Source organism: Cimex lectularius, unplaced genomic scaffold (assembly GCF_000648675.2).
Source record: "Cimex lectularius strain Harlan isolate CLEC.00 unplaced genomic scaffold, Clec_2.1 scaffold206, whole genome shotgun sequence".
NCBI lineage: Eukaryota > Metazoa > Arthropoda > Insecta > Hemiptera > Cimicidae > Cimex > Cimex lectularius.
Window position 1 is genome coordinate 287,165 of NW_019392762.1, and position 22,076 is coordinate 309,240.

Genomic DNA, 22,076 nt, shown 5'->3' on the forward strand with positions numbered 1-22,076 from the left:
GGAGTTAGTAATGCAACAAAATGGCAGATTCGTATACGGTAAATACGGATTGGGGTGACAAATCGCACATTTTAATCGGATTGGGCATTCTTCTGAGCCAGGGGAGCTTCGGTAAGTGAATATTTATTTATTTCTCCTAGGTTTTCGCCACTCGAGTCGGCCGTCCTTCTCTCTAGGTCCGATCCCCGACCGTCTGCGACCTTACTGTTTCCTTCCCCCTTTGTCTCTGCAGACTCTGTTTTCTATTTACATTCTTTATCAAAATGACCGAGAAAAGCTCGTGTCACGATGGACGTCTATTTGTAAACAATTTGTACGACATGCGGGCCGAGACGAGACTCTGCCCGACTGCTTGACATTTCCTATACATCTAGTTACCTCGTCTCACCCTTCTACCTTTTTATACCAACTTTACTATAAATAACGAGAATTATCGGCATAACTTTCCATTTTCAACATTATTAAACAAGAAATAACGATATTATACATGATTAAGATTAATTAAAGACTAATTACTGATTTCTTGTTTATCGCGATCCGCAGCCCATTGGGCCTCATACCTCCTTGGGGCATATACTGATATTTTACGGCCATGGCGCCAAAAAAGTGATATTGATTTTTACCAATTAAATTCATATTAACTATAGAAAAAAAATCAATTTAAATATTGATGTACATACGTATCAAACATCCATCGTTAAACATTTTGAGAAACTATTCTTTCACAATACCGCACTTTTGCATATTAACAATCCATCATTTTGATACATCAGTGTTGCCTATAAAGTATTTATAAAGGGGGGGACAAATGAACAAAATAATGGTAATCAAAATTTGTTACATGTAATTAACTGTCTATCTTTCTAGTCTTAATTATAATGAATAACATTAAGTAGTTAATTAAATAAATCGAATATGAAATAATATTAAATCTTTTGACTTTCTTTTCATTTCATTTCTGTGAATTAGCAATCCTTGTTGACTACTTATCAGTGTTGTCAATACAGTGTTTTTTGTTTGTGGGGGGTGTGCAAATTGTATCCTTTAAATTTCAAATTTGAAAATTTTCTATTGTTTTATTATTAATTATAATGTTGTTGGTACTTTAAGTGAATTAATTATCACAGATTTAAAAAATACAATCTTACCATTTCAGCATGCTATAGTATACTATTGAATAATCTGTGTTTACAATATGATGTTCTTTGTAGAAAAACAATATATTCAACATCAAAAAATTAAAAATTACTTTATGTAAAATTAAGAATTAAGAAAATTTAATTAATAAAAAATTTCCAATCTTTTCCCTTAAAAGATTAAACTTTTTTATGAATTAGGAATCCTTGTTGCCTACTTATTAGTGTCAATATAGTGCTTTTTGTTTGGGGGGGGGGGCGCCAATTGTATCTTTTAAAATTCAAATTTCGAACTTTTTTATTGCTTTATTATTAATTATAATGTTGTTGGTGCATTAAGTAAATAAAATATCACTTATTTAAAAAATAAATAATACAATATATTCAATATAAAAAAAATTAAAAATTGATTTATTTAAAATTAAGAATTAAGAAAATTTAATAAAAAACTAAATTCCTGTCTTTTGCCTTTCAAAAATAAACTTTTATATGAATTAGCAATCCTTGTGGACTACTTATCAGTGTTGTCAATATGTACAGTGCTTTTTGTGTGGGGCGAGAGTTCAAATTGTGTATTTAAAATTCAAATTTGGAAATTTTGTATTGTTTTATTATTAATTACAATGTTTTTGGTACATTGAGTAAACAAATATCACATATTTAGAATCATAGCATTTCAGTTTGTTATATATTTATCAATTACCAGTGATTACAATATAATGTTCCTTGGAGAAAAACTATTTATTCAACTTCAAAAAATTAAAATAAAATAATTTTAAAACATTAAGAATTCTGAAAATTTATTTAAAAAAATTGCCTTTCAAAATTAAATTATTTTGTGAATTAGCGAACTTCGTTGACTGTTTATCAGTGTTTTGTTAATACAGTGTTTTATGTTTGCGGGGGGGGGGGCAAATTGTGTCCATTAAAATTAAAATTTGTAAATGTTATGTTGTCTTTAGCAATTATAATGGTCATACATTACGTTAATCAAATATCATAAATTTAAAATAAAGAATGCTAGTGTGCTATATAATTATCAGTGATGAAAATTGCATTGGGGTAAACAGTTTATTGTTACAAAAATTATTCACTAAATATTGTTTTTAATTATAAGTATGTTCGCATATTAATTATATCAAAAATCAATTTTCTGTCTTTTGGATTTTAACAAATAAACTTTGAATGATGAATTAGCAGGTTGTTTTCAATACAGCTTTTTTTGGGGATGGTAAAATCGTGTCCTTCAAAATTTGTTAATTTTCTGCTCTTTATATTTATTATGATGTTCGTATTAAATTATCACATTAATATCAGAAATTAAATTTAAAAAAAAATTATAAAAAAACTCGTTCAAATCAAAATTTGTTTTGAAATTATTTACTTTAAATTGTTTTTAATTATAATTATGTTGAAGTAATAACTAAATAAAAGAGTTCAAATTTTCAATCTTTTGTTTTTTCAAAATTAAACTTTTCTCTATGTTAACTATTTATCAGTTTTGTCAATACAGCTTTTTATTTGGGGGGAGGGGAATTGTGACCGTCAATGTTAGTTGATTATCTATTGTTTATACATTTAATGATGTTCATAAATTAAGTAAATCAAATATCATAAATTAAGGAAAATAAATTAATTAATAAACAAGAAAAAAGTAGCTCCCTGTGTAATATACTTATCAGCGTTGACAATTACGATCCTTGGAGAAAAATAGTTCATTTCCGTCAAAAACGTCTTAAGAAATTATGTAATTTATATTTGTTTTTAATTGTAATTACGTTCGAATAATAACTCGATTACGCATTTCAAATTTACAGTCTTTTGGTTTTTGAAAGTTAATCTTTTCTATAAATTAGCAATCTTCGTTAACTATTTATCAGTGTTGCTAATACAGTTCATTTTGTTTGGGAGGGGAAAATTTTGTCCTTCAAAATTTGTTACTTTTGTTTTGTTTATATTTATAATTGATGTTCATATATTATAAATATCAAATTTAGAAATGAAGAATACTATCTCAGTATGTTAATAGTTATCACTTTTGACGACTGACGTCAATAAAAAAGATCATTTCCATCAAAATTGTTTACTTTCTATTGTTTTTAATTTTAATTATGTTTGTACATTAAACTAAGCCGAATATCGTTTGATTTTCTGTATTTAGCCTTGCAAAACGTATAAGCAATCCTTTTATGTACTTAACAATTTTTTTTGTTTGCGGGCAGGTTTTCTTTTTTTATATATACTTGCAATTATTCTATCGACTATCACAAATTTAAAAAAAAATGTTTTATCATATAAATTCCTTGTTGTACTTAGCAGTTTCTTCAGATAATCAATATTTCTATCATATATATTTTGTTAAATATAAAATTGGTGTTAAAATTGATCACATAGTTCACGATTGTAATGGTTTGTCTTTTGAGTTTTTTTGTGTGTGAATATATTGATACAAATTGTACTTTCACCCCAAGGGATGTCACTCCCCGATGTGCTGACCCTAGGGTCTGTACTTCAAGGGAGTACACCTACCCTGTTATTTGGATGGGACACAATACCCCCTTAATCCAGATGCAGAGTAGATCGCCGCTTCCTAACCAACGGGGCTTCTTCGACAGGGTCTTGCAGCTAGGTCTTTTCAGCCCCCAACTGAAGAAAATATAATCTAGCCTAAAACTAACTTCTATAATAGTCATATAAATAAATACATAAGCATGTACATTGCACTCATTTCCATTAGAGTCGGTGGAGTACTCGATATTCCTCCATCTTACAGAATATTAATAATTAATCTATATTAGGGTCGATGGGGTAATTTTATCGTTACGTAGTCTTATTAGTCAATTTTAACAGTCTTTTTATGTTGGGTGTAATTTGTTTTCATTTGTTGCAAATTTATTTAATTTGTATTGTCCATAGTGAGATGTTCGAACATTAAGACGTATAGATTAAAATAAAATGTCATCAGTTTCATCAAATTGCTGTTGCACTTTAGATTGAATCAAGGCATTCAATATTTGTATCTAACATGTTTGGTTAAATGTTCAATTAAAATTGTACTGGAGAATTTACCCAGTTTTCAATATTTTATTATCGAAAAATCAAAGGTTAAAGAAATTGCCTCTTAATTTACAGTTTCTCCAGGTACTATATATTTGTAAACTTTAAAAAAAGACTTAAAAAATATATTTCATAACAGTTTCCATGTCAATAATGGCTCACTCTTCCTTTACACTGCAATTGTAAATCACAGTATGCCGTTTCGTTGGATGTCTTCCTACCGCACGACTTTCTTTTTTTTATCCAGACTCATCCTGAATATTTTTCTATTTTTAGAGTTGTATTTTTAGTGATTAGGATGTTACAGACAATTCCTGCCAGTAGTTTAATTATCACAGTTTATCTCTGTCCGCACATTTTTTGCCAGGCCCCTCGGGCATCTATCGGGTTGAAATGACGAAACGCTTCTGAATTAAACAGCAATAGACCAGGAAAGAACCATTGTTACGGTTCAAATTTCCCCAGCATTCTATTATTCAAATTGTTTTCGTCATTTTTCTTTGGAAATGATTTAGTAGTCGCGGGTCCGCCTATTCTCGCTGGGGCGCCCTTGGTACGCCTACTTCACCGGATGTGGTAAAAGCAATATAGCCGAATTGTCTGTCTCAAGACATTCGTTAATTTTTATCTGCCGATAACAATTTGACAATTCAAATCTTTAAATGACCATCGCAATGTCTGTCCAAATATCCGGTCCTAATGTATTTTACTTATCCAAAACGATCTTCCCGACTACCCCTAGTTCATTATACAATTTTTATAAAAATTCACAAGCCTTATGTTTCAAGTTTATCCTATGATTTGTGCAAAATAAGCGGTATACTCGTCCTGCAATTTCAAATTGAATGAAATACAGAAACAGTTTGCGTCATATTGACAATTGGAAGGTGTAATTTTGTTTACGAGCTTTCTTTGTCGTACGATCGTAATTTCTTGGGTTTTTCATGCTGACCTTTAATGAAAATAGTTAATTCGAGTCAGTTTTTGTAGAAAGGAATGACAGAATTTTATAAAGCAAATATTTTGTCTTTCTTCCCATATTTCGCCCCCCAGATGAATTATTTATAGTACACCACCATCGGCGGATGAGAGATTTCATCAGCGCGATAAACATTTCTAGAAAGGCTTTACAGCCCCTGTCCATTCTCCCCCGACGGGATCCGGCCAATTGGTTCATATTGCACCCTATCTGTATTTATTTTCCCCCGAGGGGGATTAATGAAATGGTGTGCATCGTGCATGACGAGGAAGCGTATCGATTTTCGGCACGCACCGAGAAAGCGCGTTGCGACGTTTCGTATCCGAGAAACGATGAACTACACGCTGTGCTGCTTTCCCTCTCGGTGAACTGAGAAAAAGAATTAAGAGATATTTTATGAGAATTATGGCACTTACTGGTGATAAAACAACATCTCAAAAACAAATATGGACTACTTACAGAGGAAAGAGACATCAAAACTAACCGATTTATATTTACAAAACTACGTATAAAAACTGGCGCTAAAGATAATAACTGAAACAAAACTGAGACAAAACATCGTAGACTAATCCACAAAAGCATATATACAAGAGTGGAGAAGAATACAGGGACAGACAAGAATGAAAGAAGACAGATCTAAATAATGTTAAAGCTAATTAAGAGACCACGAACCATCAAAATAAACAAGCTTAAAATTACTACATTACGCAGAAAAAGGACGAAAAATTGAAACAGTTGAATAGAATTTAAAAATGCAACATATTTATCACGAAAAACTCATGAACACAATATTCAACAACTCGCACACGTCATATTCCCATCATTTTGTATTCGTACTTGAAAAATCGGGCATGGCAGGAACCTTCTGTATAAGTTTTTTCAAGACCAGGAACGAACATGCTATATACTGTGAAGATTTGCCAAGGAAAATGCCTATTCGCGAGCAAAAAAACTGACTTTTACAGATATAGCTGAGGTGCCATATTAAGGCTGTAGAAGCTAATAAAAAAGCTAGAACTGGATAGTCATCTATTACACATACAAGGAGAAGCATAATGGTCTTATTTTGATGGATATAATATGGAATAGACACATAGCTTCTCTATTTAGGGCTAGCAGTTTTTAATCTGATTTACAATTTTGTGTCGGTTTAGTTGGAGAATACTATTTCAATGTGGTACAAGTCATTGTTTTGTACATTGTTATTTTATGTGATAATGTTAAATTAGTAGTTGATAGTGCAAGTCATCAGAAAAACTGTTCAAACAACGTTCTTCGTTGTCCTTATTTGTATTAGAGAACAAATAACTATTAAAACAACTCGTGAACAGATCAAGTGTCCCACCGAATACTGATGAGTTCTGATACGATTTAATTTTTAATATTAATAACATCATGTAACATGATTTATAGACACATTTCATTATTAAATTTGCATTTCTTTTCTTACCTTTCTTACGTTCTGGACTTTCAATTTCTTTTACTGTTTCTCCGGCCAAGTTATGATGTTTTATGGTATAACGGTAACGGACTCCCGCTTTTCTTTGCTTCCTAGCCATTCTGTAACTCAGGGCCTAGATAAGTGTGGATAAAATACTGCAAATAACAAACATAAATGCACTGAAACAAGACAAAAACACGAGAGTCTGGTTAGCATTCGCACTACACCAGAGTAGTCGATATACATCGAGGTAATTGGGGATAAGCCACTACATGCACGCTAATAAATTACATTGATTTTATCCCAGGCTACTCGATATTCCTCGGGGTAATGGGGGATAAACCACTTCATTCGTGCTAATAAGTAAACTGTCATTACGGGCTCGTTCACACTACCTTAAAATATTCGGTATTACTCGGGGTCATTGGGGATAAACCCAGATATTCACGCAAATAAATTACATTCATACAAGACTTTGTTAACTCTACCCCTTATGCTCACCATTCGCTCTAATAAATACATTCACACACAACACATTGTGTTCACTACCCGAGTATACTCGGGGTCATTGGGGATATGCTCCGCCATTCGCTCTAATAAATACATTCACACACCAGACGTGTTCATTACCCGAGAATACTCTGTATCCCTCGGGGTCATTGGGGATAAACCCAGCAATTCATGCTAATAAATTACATCCACACACCTTACATTCACACTACCCCAGAGTACTCCATAATCCTTGGAGTATTTGGAAATAATCCCTGCTCTTCACGCAAGTAAATTACATTCACACACCTTACTTTCACACTATCCCAGAGTACTATATAGCCACACCATGCACACTAATAAATTACATTCATTCCATCCCAGACTAGTCGATATTCCTCGGGGAAACGGGGGATAAACCCCTTCATTCACGCTAATAAATTAAATTCGGTCCCCGGGCTTCGTTCACACTTCCCCAAAGTACTCGATATTCCTCGAGATAATTTGGGGCAAACCCTGCCAGTCACGCTAATAAATTACACAGTTCTTCTCATTACACTAGAGTAGTCGATATTCCTCGGGGTAATTGGGGATATGCTCCTCCATTCACCCTAATAAATACATTCACACACCAGACTTTGTATTCACTACCCCACAGTACGTCATAATCTTTGGGATAATTGGTTATAAATCCTACTATTCACCCAAATAAATTACACCCATCCCAGACTTCGTTCACACTACCTCAGTATTCGATATTCCTCGGGGTAATTCGGTAATATGGTTTATTGCCATTGAACTTTTTCATATCCCGCCATGCGCTGTATCCTATTTCGCACAATGGGTTTCCTTCTAAACCAGATATATATTTTTTTTCGTGAACAGTTGCACTAAAGTAGATTCTACCGATTTGAGATTATTTAAGCAATGGATAAAAGAAATTTTTTCAAAATTGGGCTGCCACGCAGATTTTCACTGTTTACCTCTTCGATCAGAATTCTGCTCTGCCGCCATCTTGCAAGCCACCCAGTACAATTGTACAAAAAATCATCGTTAAACACGAAAGAAAAAAAATCGTTCCTAAGGTGTTTGATCAGCAATTTTAATTTACACATAAAATGAGATTTGCAAAAATAGCATATCTCAATTATACAAACAAAACAAAGACGTTGTTTTTATAAAAGAAAATTAGATCAAATTTTTTCTTCTTCAACAAGGTGATGAAATATTTATTGATATATTGGAAGCACTTTAATCAAGCGATTATATGTTTTTCCGATTGAATCAGACGTATATCTTTTTTTCTTGCCAGTACGTTTGATATCCTCTCAACTATCCTATCGGCAGGAAACGATTCAGACCTCTCGATAATAATCTTTAAAACGTGTTCAAGGTAGGCGGAGAAAACAAAAATCGCCGCCTCTCAAGTGACAATTGTTAATGGGCCAAAGGTCAAAATGTACTGATACTCACTGCGGCCGGATGTTTTTTAACTACTAATCGGAAGAATCATTCACGGATCGTAAATTTATCGAAAACAATCTGTTATTCTTCAATATTTTCATTGTTAATCAGTGTCATCACAGCCATGATCTGGGTCCAATTCTTTATATTTATTAACGATGTAAAGAATTGAATTAAATTTTACTTTTTTTTAAAACTAATTAGGCCATTTAACTTTATATAAAGTTTAATCCTAATAATATTACAATAAAAGAAGTTCTCTGGCGATCCTTTTGCCTTGCCATCTTCTGCCTTTTAAGAGAACTTCTTTTAATAAGACTGCTTAGTCTTTCGTACATCGGGCAAACAAATATAGTTTCATCTGCTAGTGGATCACATGTTTATGTAGGATTCGATGAACTATGTAGATAGGATTTTATCTTGCCATGTCCGCTCAGAAGCCGGGACGTTTTGTAGTTTTGCTGGAGTTAAGCTAAATTGGATCTTTGGAAAAATGTTCTCGCCGCTGGTCCTGTCGAGTGTTTCTCATTCAAGCTCCTAAGCTGCCCGGCTTTTATCTCTCGCTGATTTTATTACATAACTATCTGGGACTTTTCTAAATATAGCCTTATATGGCTGTTTTTTTCCTCTTCATTGCATAATCTCCAGATGGGCTCGTTATTGAAAAGACCATGTGACGTTTTATCAGATGGCCAGTGGCCTGTATATAATCATATCACTTTCTAACTAGCAGTGAGTTTGCCTCTCTGAGGAGGATTATTTGGAGATCTTGAGGTGCGGTCTGGTGTGACTTAAGTAGAAAAACATTTTCTTTATCATGCCAACGTTTCGATCTTTATTGAGATCATCTTCAGAGCCTGGGATTTACAAATGTTTAAATTTTACAAATACATGTAGGATATGAAAAAAATGAATTTATACAATGCCAGAAAATTTCAGATTAAAGAAAAAAGAATTTGAACAATGCTAGAAAATTTTTATATTAAAAAAAGAATGAATTTATACAATGCTAGAATATTTTAGATTTAAAAAAAATCTGTGGAGGGTTGCTTTAAAATAGCTTACTGTGTCTCGTGCCCCTAGAGTTTATCAACTTCTTCTCTTGCTTATGTCGGGTTCGAATGCAGAGCCGCTGGATTCGAACCCGGGACCTTTACCTTGCAGTGATGAGCGCCGTGTCAACGCCTAAAGCGTTGCGGCCACCGACGCGCTCCGTTGTCTTGCCTTTTTAAAAAATCTATTCTGTGCTTGTTTTTGCTCTCCCAAGGCCTATATACAGGGTGTATCACCTTCTATAGTCCACCAATTTAATTCTAAAACGAATGGTTTTATTTTAATTAATAGTTAATTTTGGTTTGGAATCGCGTGGTCGTAACAGATTTAACATAACTTTCACATCTACCTGGGAAAAGACATTAACTTCGTTATTTAAATTAGAATTCCATAATTTTATTGTACATTTCGATTCTACAGCTTATTTTATACCACTCTTACTGAAAGAAAAATTTTGATAGGATCGACCATTACTGAGTTATGCCCGAGGGAAGACGCTTTTGGACAAGATCGCCTTCCCCGTTTTAGATTTAAAATGCAAGAGTTTTATACTGTGCCTTTTTGCGTAGGGAGCGTACATGAGCATTTATGATAAACATAAATTTTAATAAATGGTCAAATCTGGAGCAATACATATCAGCCGATTTAAAAATAAAAATATGGACTGGTTGATTATAAAAAATCCTTTGTTGTAAAAAGTGTTCTTTAAAAAAAATTAATATAAGCTAAATAAGAGCAACCCCATGATCGCTACCCTATTCTGAGCCGATTCCAATACTAAATTGAACATTTTCGAAATAAACAAGAATGGCCATCTTGTTACAAAATCCGTCGGGCATCACTCAGAATTGGTCTATCTTATCAAAATTTTCCTTTCAGTGGCATAAAATAAGCTATAGAATGGAATTGTACGATAAAAATTGGGATTCTTATTTAAAACAACAGTTAGTGCCATTTCCCAACTAGATGAGAATGTCAAATCTGTTACCACCAAGCGATTCCTAGCTAAAATTAACTGAGGTTTGTATAAGACCATTTTTTCTAAAGTTAATAATTATTGAAATAAACGGTGTGTGACATCTTGTTAAAAAATGCATCCCCTCACGCGTCTTCCCATCGGGCATAAAGTGGCATAAAATAAGCTCTAGAATGGAATTGTACAGTAAAAATATAGGCTTCTTGTTTAAAACAACAAAGTTAGTGCCATTTCCCAGCTAGATGAGAAAGTTATGAGTAGGGCTGTGAAATATATGCGTTTGCATATTTTTCCTGGTTAACTAAAACATCCAGTTTTAAACAAACTGTTGTTTTGAAGAATTTGGAATCAATTTAAGCTATATTTATTTTGCATATTTGTGCATATATTGCCATAAATGCATATTTTTGCATAAGTGGATTGTAATTGCATATTTTTTACATATCCGGCATATCGGTATTTGGCACGTCAAATTGTAATGTTTCTGAGCAGGCAAAAAAAAAATTCTCCGATTTACGGGCTCCTATTCTTCAGTTTCCACATAATGAACGAATTTGTGTTTTTGTTCAGTGGATGCTCCACCGCTTTCCGTATACTTTCGGTCGTCTTTGCTCTCTTGAAATAAATGTAGTAAGGAATAGTGTTTGTACCACGGTAATTTTTTTTTTTACTGGGGCTTCCGACAGCTAGGCCATTTCAGCCCCCAACTAAGTCTATATTCTATTTACCCTTTCAAATACTACATCCATACAAATAAATACATTCATTCACATAAATACATCCATACAGTATACTCATTCCGTTTGGTCGGTGGAGTACTTGATATTCCTCCACCGACCTATACTCAAACTAATCTAGATTGGGGTCGATGGAGTACTTTTATAAATATTCCGCCATCGACCCCGAACACACACTCTTACGCTCTCTACGTTCGAGGGTCGATGATGATGTTATATTTCACCCTCACCCCTCGCCATTCACGCTAATAAATACATGCACTCAGACAAAACATATAGACACAACACATAAGACATATTATATACAGTAAAAAACCCCAATTTCCCCTAAAAAGCGGAACAGGGGACACGGAAACTCGTTACCGTGTTCGAGAACTCTTCTTAAGTCCGGCGGCATGCCTATACGCTCTCTGTATGGAGCTAAGGCATGGCACGCCTCTATATGTGGGACACATCGACTAACCTTTCTCTGCATAGCCTCAGTTCTCTTCTTTCCCTAGCGTCATACTTCTCAGCTTTACTTTATCTCCCATGCGTTTTCCATCGTGAAACATTATTTGTGTGTTGTGAACTGACTATTCCTAAAATGCCTAAAAAGACGAAAGATCACATACAAAAGTATGTGCATGAGTTTTCAAGTGAGACTTTTAAGGGAGATGGAGACGTTTTATACTGTGTTATGACGTTTATACTGTTGTGATAAACGTTTTGTGGTAACGCAGCACATAAAGACAGCAAAACACACGGAAAAGAAAGGTAGGGAGTCTTAAGTTTCAACAAACTTTTGTTACACAACCTGCCACTAGTGCTGGGTCTGGAATGTCCGGTTTCGATACCGATTTATATCGTGCTTTAGTTAGAGCTGACATACCCATCCATAAACTAAGCCACCCCGAATTCAAGGTTTTTTTTGAGAAATACACAGGGGAAACAATTCCCCACGAAAGTACCCTCAGGAAATCTCACTGGGATTTTATATACAATGAAACACTCCATAAAAATCAGAGACTTCATCGAAAATGGACCGATCTGGTCTCGATGGTTGAGATGACGGTTTTTTTAAATGCGTTTTTGTTTTTTAATATGTACCATGTGATGTACTTCTTGCCATTGATCCTCTTTTCAATACAATTATGTGCTTTAATTTGAGGTTCCCTAATTTTTTCTCATGGTAGTTTTCGCATATTTTATGACATATGACAAATCTGTTACCACCAAGCGATTCATAGCCAAAATTAAATTGGGGTTGTATAAGACTTTTTTTGCTAAAGTTAATCGTTTTGAAATAATCGGGGGTGTGTCTTCTTGTTATAAACAATAGACCCCTCATCCGTCTTTCGTATGGCATAACCAAGAAATGGTCGATCCTATCAAAATTTTCCTTTCAGTAAAAGTAGAATAAAATAAGCCCTAGAATGGAATTGTACAATAAAAATATGGGCTTCTTATTTAAAAGAACAAAGTTAGTGCCATTTCCCAGCTATATGAAAAAGTTATGTCAAATCTGTTACCACCAAGCGATTCATAGCCAAAATTAAATTGGGGGTTGTATAAGACTTTTTTTTGCTAAAGTTAATCGTTTTCGAAACAATCGGGGGTGTGTCTTCTTGTTACAAAAAACATATCCCTCATCCGTCTTCCGTATGGCATAATCCGGAAATGGTCGATCCTTTCAAAATTTTCCTTTTCAGTAAAAGTAGCATAAAATAAGCCCTAAAATGGAATTGTTCAATAAAAAATGGGCTTCTTATTTAAAACAACAAAGTTAGTGCCGTCCTGTTTAAAAAGATAGTTCCTACTCACAGTTAGTTGTTTTCCAACGATCGGATTTCGAGCTTTTAGCTCATAATCAGGTTGAAGGAGTTCTACAACCTGATGATGAGCTAAAAGCTCGAAATCCAGATCGTTGGAAAACAACTTACTGTGAGTAGGAACTATCTTTTTAAACAGGATTGAACACTCTCTCCACCATTCATATTTTCTATAAGTTAGTGCCATTTCCCAGCTATATGAGAAAGTTATGTCAGATCTGTTACCACAATTCCTAGCCAAAGTTAACTTGAGGTTTTTATAAGACCATTTCTCGCTAAAGTTGATCGTTTTCCAATTGAACAGGTGGACTATAGAAGTTGATACACCCTGTATATGGTCTTTGAGATCCATATCTGGCCTCTTGTTACCCAAAATTTCTTTGTATGTCAAAACCAAAACGGCTCAAATGACTGTAAAGAGCGGAAATGGCCTGTCAAGACCCATGCAGACCCAAAGAGGAAATTAATGTTTTTGTTTTGGCATCGAAAGGTTTACAGAAATAGTATAATTAGAATTAATTACGACTATGCCTTCTTGTCTTAACTAGTATTTAATATTGAATTTACGCTTTTACGATTTTATTTTGTTATAAAAGTGCCATTGTTTTGTCAATTTTCATTCTCTCTTTTGGCCTTAGGAACTTTTAAGCGATTAAGATTATCGAAAAGGAAAATAAGCCCGGAGCCGCGAAATAGGCAGAATATTTAAGCAGGGATTGTACCGAAGGCCGAGGGGAGAATTAATCCCGGCACGGTCGTAAGATGCTGGCTGGATAAATGGGATGAGGAGAGCGGAGGAGGGGCGAAGTTGGAGCCTCTCTGTCGGTCCGTCCGGCAGGGCAGGTAGACTGGTCTTCTTTTCCCGACTTTCAGGCACCAGGTCCCTCCTTTCCGACACTCATACAACACTTGTCCGGCCGGGGCCGAGGTGGGAACCGTCAAGTTGAAATATTCAAAACGGGCCATTTTCGCCCGGGCTCGCGGGCCGTTAAAATGGTAATACGGACACTGTCACGAGGCCCGTAATCGAATGATAATCTATTACGGATCGAAGGCTGTGACGGCGTAGATCTGCCTTTGAACCCATGTAAGAACCACAATCAAATATAGATTGCTTAGTACTTTAAAAAACAAATCGTTTTCGAAACCCTTGGTGTTTTCTTTTCTGTACTTATTTGAATTTATTACAGTCTGACTCTTAGAACATCGAAATGATCTTCTTCCAAGTCCCATGGTTTAAAGATTTAACCATTAAGAAAAATACTTACATTTGTCGCATATTTTTTTAAACAAACTGTCAGTTTATGTGAGGTCATTTGTCGAAACGTACAGACAATTGTGTGCCGCTGTCCCATTCTTCTATTGGGCTGGTGCAAAAATAATGCAGGTTTTGAAAAGGCAGTCAAAACTATTTTTAATTTTTATAATATAAAGAAATAATTTGTTGGATTAGTGAAGAAATCCAGGAAGGTAACGAAAATCACTCATCGACTTTATAGGCCTCTACACCGGCCATTATCCACGTAACCACCAACTAAAGAAGACGGGCAAGCAAAGATAAAAACATACCGACTATGTCGGGAAGAACCAGACCTCGGCACATGTCCTTTGTGAATGTGAAGCCCAAGAGAAAATGCACCGAAGAAAGAGCTTAGGCTTATGGGAAAAATTGCACTTTCCAAGATATGGCTTCAATTTTTAGTGATACCACAATAGAACTGTATAGGTCGCAGAGCAAGCAAGGAAAAAAGTTTAAAAATGCAATTTATGTGTGTTTCTTAGTGACCTGTTGTTTCATAATTTGTTGGATTCGTGAGAAACGGTCAAGAATGAGGTAGTTTAGAAAAACACCTTTTTCATTTTTTTGTGACGTTTCGTCCTTTATTCCGGTCATCTTCAGGGTCCTGGGTGAATTACAAAACTTATTGGAAAAATGACAATACAGATGTAAACATAGAATTTGAACCAAGTTTTTCATAGTCACGTATAAAATGTGGTGCTATTGTTGTTGTATCGTATTGGTTTTGTAAGAATTATTGTGAAAACGACAAAAAGCCAATATGGCACCTCAAGAATACCACCCACTTTATGTGAGTTTGAAACACTTGGTTCAAAGTTTGTATTTACTTCAGTTAATTATTCTTTTTATCTAAGGTCTTGAGGTTGAGATGTAATTTTATATTTACATCTGTATTGTGCTTTTTCCAATGAACATACGTTTTGTAATTCATTCAGGCCCTGAAGATGACCGGAATAAAGGTCGAAACGTCGGCAAAAAAATCAAAAAGGTGTTTTTCTAAACTACCTCATTTTTGACCGTTTCTCACGAATCCAACAAATTATGAAACAACAGGTCACTAAGAAACACACAATATTAAACACAATATACAGAAAATTTATTGGAAACATTTCTCATCACAATTTTTACATCTTGACATGAAAACCTTTATTTCGAGTCACAATAAAGTCTCGGGAGAGGTTTTCGGCTTCACCGCGTTCTCTAAAATGTTATCCCTTTAGAAGTAAATCTATAAATTTTGAACCAACCCAGTAATAGGTGTACATCCAAACTTATCGAACCATTTCTCGTCCCAAACTCTTATTTTTTGCTTTTTACTCTCTTAATACTAGTGAATGGCAAAAAACATTTTTTTATATCACACATGCTATATACTTTTCGTGACACTAACAGTAAGAAAAACTGACATATCATAAGAACACATTGGCGAGAAACTATAAGAAAAATTGTTCGGTCCATTCAAAATTCAATTATTATTTGTATAGTTTTTCACTGAAGATGGCGTAATGCCGAAACGCGTTTGAACAACTCAAACAAAAAACCGCGAGTAAAGACAGACCCAGTAGTGCCTGTGTGCCGATTCAACATGAGTTCGCCAACTCGTAGACCAAACCTCATCATCTACTATTATTTTTATGCAGAGAACCGAAATGTCGCTCTTTCAGAAGTGAATAGTGTTAACCTTATATAAACGTTAATGTTTTTTTTTATCCGCTATATTGTCGTCCTTATAAAAAGCAAATAGAACTAAAGGAACAGTACGAGTCAAAGACATTCTTGCCAGCGTATACAAGATAAGGCTATCAGGCAAATAAACATTTATGTGAGAAGTGTTATGTGAAAGTCCAAATTTAACGTCCCTTGAAACAACAGAAAGGAATAAAAAATGATGAAATCCGCGTTTAAAAATTTCATTAGGAAATTGTTTCCATCAGTTGATGTGATTTTGTACGATGAACTTTTATTTATTTTTTTAAACGCGTGTATGTTAAATTCTAGGCTAGTTATGGGTAATTAATAGCCATGAGAATTTTTGTAGCGTGGACCTTCTGTTATACACATATTTAGATTTTCAAAAAAAAAAATTTTATTTTCCTGCTCTAAGGCTTTCATTGTTGTACATTTTTTTCTGACGGAAAATTGTATTTGCTCTAAAATCTAATCGAAAACACAAAGTAAATTTGTAAAATTGCCTTTTAAAATTCTGTTTGTGGAAATAACAAAATGTTGTAATGCAAGTACGAGGAAATTATCGGCCGATAGGATATTTGAGGTCTGCGAGTTGTTCGACTTGAAGTTTGATCGTTTCGTTTCATTTTGGTATGCATAACCTCACCCATTTATATATTTACTCAATTAATTATTTACAATTTTTTCGAGATGAAAAATTTTTGTCCCAGGCGGGATTCGAACGTACGACTTTCGGCTAAATACGCCGCTGCTCTACCACTTGAGCTATCGTTCGCTCATGCTCGCTCATTTAATCTGCCGTACGCATTTCGACGTCCCGCGATCTTCACCAGGCTGAGGGATTTTTACTGGGCGAGTCATATCTTCCGAGAACTAAACCTAAACGCGTCTGATAATCGAACCAAGATAAAATTATGAGTTAGCTCACCTCTTCAGAAGGACAGCCATATCACGTATACGAAACAATTTCACGAGGGAGTAATTAAAGCCCCTTTTCTGAATACGTAACGAGCGAAATTCATAGAAAACCTCCCCTATAATGAAAGCCTTTTTTGTATTCAGAGTCGGGATAAATTTTTCACTTTAATTCTCAGGTAACGAGTTTAATTGCAACTCGGATGTGTACTGATACCTGTTAGAAACATTTAACATTTCTGTCACGTATGGTTCGTTCCGCTCGTTCCATCATGTCAATTACGGACCGTTGTTTTTGATTTCCATGCTCAGAGAACTACTGCAGTGAATGTTATATATTTTGTTTTCTATTATGATTACACATAGAGAGTTATACTGTTATTTTTCCGATTGGACTTAAAATTGGTGAATTCTTTGCCTATTCCACATAGAGGGCATGTTTAACTCCGAGAAGGTAATTTTACTGCCCATAACATAAAACCCACCGGGACGTTTCCCTAATACTCTTAACTGAGCTATTATGCTTAATTTAGGTGTCTTTATAGCTATCTAGGTGGTGTGTATCTTCAAAGTTACAGATGCTACGTTAAAAAGTTATTATTAATTCTATCATCTATGTCTTTGGAAATCAGATGATTTTGAAATTTTATAGTATGTATTTGTAAAGATTTGTAAATTATTGTTTTGGCTGATTCAAACCTACAAAGCTGACCAAAGATCGTAAAAACAAATCAGAAACAGAGCTGAATTGAAGTTGGGCCTTATCCAGTCATCTAGACATCCTTGTAGTTGGCAATCTCTCAAACGTTCACAAAGAGAGGATAGACAAAATAACGCATATGTTCAACACTGTGTATGGCGGTGTGCAGATATTTCAGTCGAAATCAGCTAACTATAGTATTTAAAGATAATATAACGACAGGGCAGTGACGGAATCTATGCTCAGGCTGTAAGCTTATCCGATTAACCTAGGCTTCGTTGTATTTTTAAGCTTTTCACAATTTTATAAAAATCCACGATTCACAAAATAACACTAGATCAATCTCTGCATTTGGTAATATGTAGAAATGCGTCTTACAGACTAAACCAGCGGGAACAGAATGATCAGCGTTCAAGTTGTATGTTCATTATCTTATGTACGCCTCCACAATGGTTCACCATTATAATTGTATAAGTACATATAAGTACATTGTAAAAACCATTTGAGACCTTCGAAATTGCTCTCTTTTTAAAGTAATTTGACAAAAATGGTGCCCCGTTTAATTGTTAACAATGCCACTTCTTTGCTATGCAAAGATGAGACCTCTAAAATTAAGAAAAAAATCAGCTAGTAAGATAGACAAATTAATTCCGCAAAGGCGTGTCCTAGGTCCGATCTTATTTGCATAACAAAGAAGATCGGACCTAGGACACATCCATGCGGATTCAGTTTTCACGTTTTACTAGTTGATTTTTGATTAAGTTTAGAGGTGGACGTGTAATTTTTCACGGGATCATGTACCCACCCTTTCACCATTTTAAGTTTCTTTCTCTGTCTCTCTCTCTTTTTCTTCCTTCCGTCAAAGTTGCTAGATATTTTTAAATAAAACGTTATTTATCCATTCATTCATCCATTCTCTCTCTTTCTGTCTCTCACTTTGATTTCCTTTTTGCTAACCGTAAGAGACCTAAATTTGAGAGATTGTTTAAATAAAACGGTAGTTATGCATTTATTTACGTACCTATCTTTTTCCCTTTCTCGCTTACTCTCTTTCTTTCTTTTTTTCTCTTTCTATTTTTCTTTCTTTTTCTATTTCTATCTCCCATTCCCTCCCTCTCTCTCTCTCTCTCTCTCTTTCTTTTTTTTTCTTCCTTCCGTTACTCAGTCTCTCTCAACATACAAATATACGTTCTCAGTCATTCTTCTTAGAACAAACTATGTCGGAAATAAATAAGATGAATAGGAAGGGGCTTAATATGTCTCTCTGTAAGACTCCTTGAAATATTGGCACATTTCTGGGTATGAGAGGTCCGTCATCTACGACGATAGAATTTACACCTAAACCAACAAAGACGAGCCTACTACTAGGTCGTCAGAGTACAGCGGTTGTAAGGTTCCGGAATGGTTTAAACTGATACCAACCACCTTTGTACTTACAAAGAACTATGACCGAAATAAATAAGACGAAACAAAAAAATAAAGTAGTTTTTGCTAAGTCATCCGTGTCAAAAGAATACGCCTGAGCTATAAAGATGAGCCTACAATTTTTGATCATTTCATTAGTATTTTTTAGTATTAGCATTTTAAGTAGTTTGTATTTTGTGCGTGTAAAGATTGTCTAATTATTGGTAATCAGCAATAATGATCTACCAAAAAAGAAAGAAAAGGCTCGTGCTGGTATGCTATATAAAATTATTTATTTCTACTTAACAACGGTTCTGAAACTCTTCATGTCCTTATGTGTCCTCTGTTTTGGTCTTTCAGACGCGTTTTTTCAATTTTATATGTATTTAAAGGGTTGTTTGCACTATTTACAAGTAGGCACTTTAAATATTATGTTTTTAAAGAAATGAAAGGATTCTGTACAAAAACAACAAAGCACACATAATTATCCAAAAATGGCATTTAAAATTTGTCAGGCTTCTATTTTATTTTATTGTCTTCAAAAAATTCTACGCTGGGTTGTTCAACGTTCTTGACGAATTCGGATCCTTTCATGTTTCTTTTTTTCATTTTTCCCTCTCGGTGTTCTTTATCTTTCTGACGCGTTCCACAGTTTCATAAGAACAGGCGGTGAATCGGAATGTAGTGATAAAACTGGTGATTAGGCTATCCTCCGTGATCGCACTTATTTATCATGGCGTTCCAACCTCTAGCCTGGACACAGGTGGTAGGACAGCCTGGGGCCAATTTTTTTTTTAAATTTTTTGTACCGACGAAGATTAAAATCCCATTAGCTACACTTAGGTTGAATAAATTGTGATTTCCCAACATGGATGAATAAACGGTCATTATAAAAATGTACCAAACTACCGTATTAATTACAGGAAAAAATACATGAGGCGGTCTTTAATAATTGTGCTGAACTGGGCTTAATGACGCGGATTAAATTCATATAAACTTGATCTCTGTGCTAAGCTTACTTCACTCACTTAGAGATAGGGATAAAAGAGGCATCTATTTTTATAACTTTTTATAACAAGGCCAGCTTCAGTTTGTTAATCAGCCTCAGTCTTGCCAGCTGCTCTTTAATGTACGATCTTGCTTGCGGCTTTTGCTCTCCTAATCACAAGAATCTATTCCTACGACGACCCTTCAGAAACATGAAACATGTTCAGCAGATTCCTCGTCTTTCTACAGTATCTGCACAGTGTTACTTCTGTCTGCGATCCTATCCGGTGCATGTGCCTAGGCAGAAGTGTCCTTTGAGGAGTCCGACCAGAATTCTAGTTCTGTTGCAGTTACACTCCAGTAATTTCTTTGCTATAAGACTTGTGGATGGACATTCTATGAATCTCTTCGCGTTTTTCATGCCTGAGGTGTTATTTTACCTTGGTTTCGACTCGTCGTAAGGATTCATTTTTGGATGGGCCATTTTTGTGGCAAGATGCCAGGCAGGGCCTAGAGCATTAATTTGTTTGGCTCCTTTTTTTGGCCAACGTGTCCACTTTCTCATTGCCTCTATGTCCCATGCCAGTGTAAGGTAAGGTATACCAGTAGGAATTGGTCTTCAGAGGTGTAACCCTCAGTTTCCATCGTTCGTTGATATGGCCTATCTTGCATATGGTTCACCAGTTTGGTTATTTTGTGTCTGGAATAACTAAAAAACTCCATTAAGTTAATGAGTAAGTTACTGAGTGATTGTGTAAGTAAAGGAGTGAGCGCAAGTATGATAGAAATTACAATACATAGGATAGTCAAAACAGGATGGGTAACGACTAATTTTTATATAAATATAAAATTTAATTTTTAAAAAACATACTACCTAAACTGGTAGTATAGGAAGGAAAATAAATTAGAAGGGAAACAAATTTAAAAAATGTATTCAAATATGTCATACAGAGATTATGGGACAGAATGTTTACCTAAAATTTGGCCACGGAAGTTCTTCCAATCGAACCTCGTCTTATAAAATAGTACATAAGGTCCTTTAATAAAGGTATCACTGTTATATTAAGAATTGCATTTTATTTACACGACAAATCCATTGAGTCCTCTGAACGTTTTGGCAAAGTGCGAACCTAAGTATAATATTTTAATTTGATGACGTTCCTTTTTTTAACACGTAACCACTTCGCTGTTTGAGAAGAAGTCAACAGACCAGTTTAAACAGTTGTACTTTACAAGTACTTAGATCATAGAAAGGCATAAATCCTTTTCTAACAGGAGAATGTAATTTATATCCCCATGTGCAATATTTTCAATGCAGGATTTTGTTTATTTATCATCGGTGTAAATATATTTGCCGGTTGAATTTATCCTCGAATATAAAATTTTTGGATATATTATTTACATGAAAACATAGAATTTTTGTACATAATTTTATAATTTACAAGTGCAAGTATGTGGCGTTCTATGTGACTATCTTCTATAGCCGAATTAAATTTTATTTTCAGCAGGAAGGAAATCAAACCTCTTTAAACCCATTTAAATTAAGTTGAATTATTCCTTACAAATAAATTAATTAATAAGATATTGCAGATGATTTTGTAGGTTCAGGTTTGTAGGTTCTTCGGGATTTCATGCTGATTCTTGAACGGTTTTGTCAATTTTGATTATAGTTCGCTAAAAGTCCAATAATTGAGCAAGATAATCTAATTCTACTAAATATTAAAAGAAATTAATACCAAAAATATATTTTTTGACCCCGTCTTCATAAAACCCTACAAATGTAGTCTGAGATGATGGTGGGATTATGAATACCCGTATCGAATTATACAATTGGATTAGCTATCCAGTTAAATAGTATGTATGAATGAAGTACTCCGCCAATCTAGTTGGTAGATATTTTTTTTGTTTTCCCTTTTTGTGAATATTGAAAGTGAATGT

The 22,076-nt window shown here is 34.5% G+C and overlaps 1 protein-coding gene across 1 annotated transcript in view; it reads left to right on the forward strand.

Moving 5' to 3' along the window:
• The window catches only part of LOC106670988 (bone morphogenetic protein receptor type-1B), a 78,943-nt gene continuing 56,867 nt past the window's right edge, over nucleotides 1-22,076 (forward strand). Inside the window, exon 1 of the mRNA XM_014401709.2 lies at nucleotides 1-111. Within this exon, the coding sequence (XP_014257195.1) occupies nucleotides 21-111 (91 nt within the window). The 5' untranslated portion in view covers nucleotides 1-20. The remainder of the gene's footprint in view (nucleotides 112-22,076) is intronic.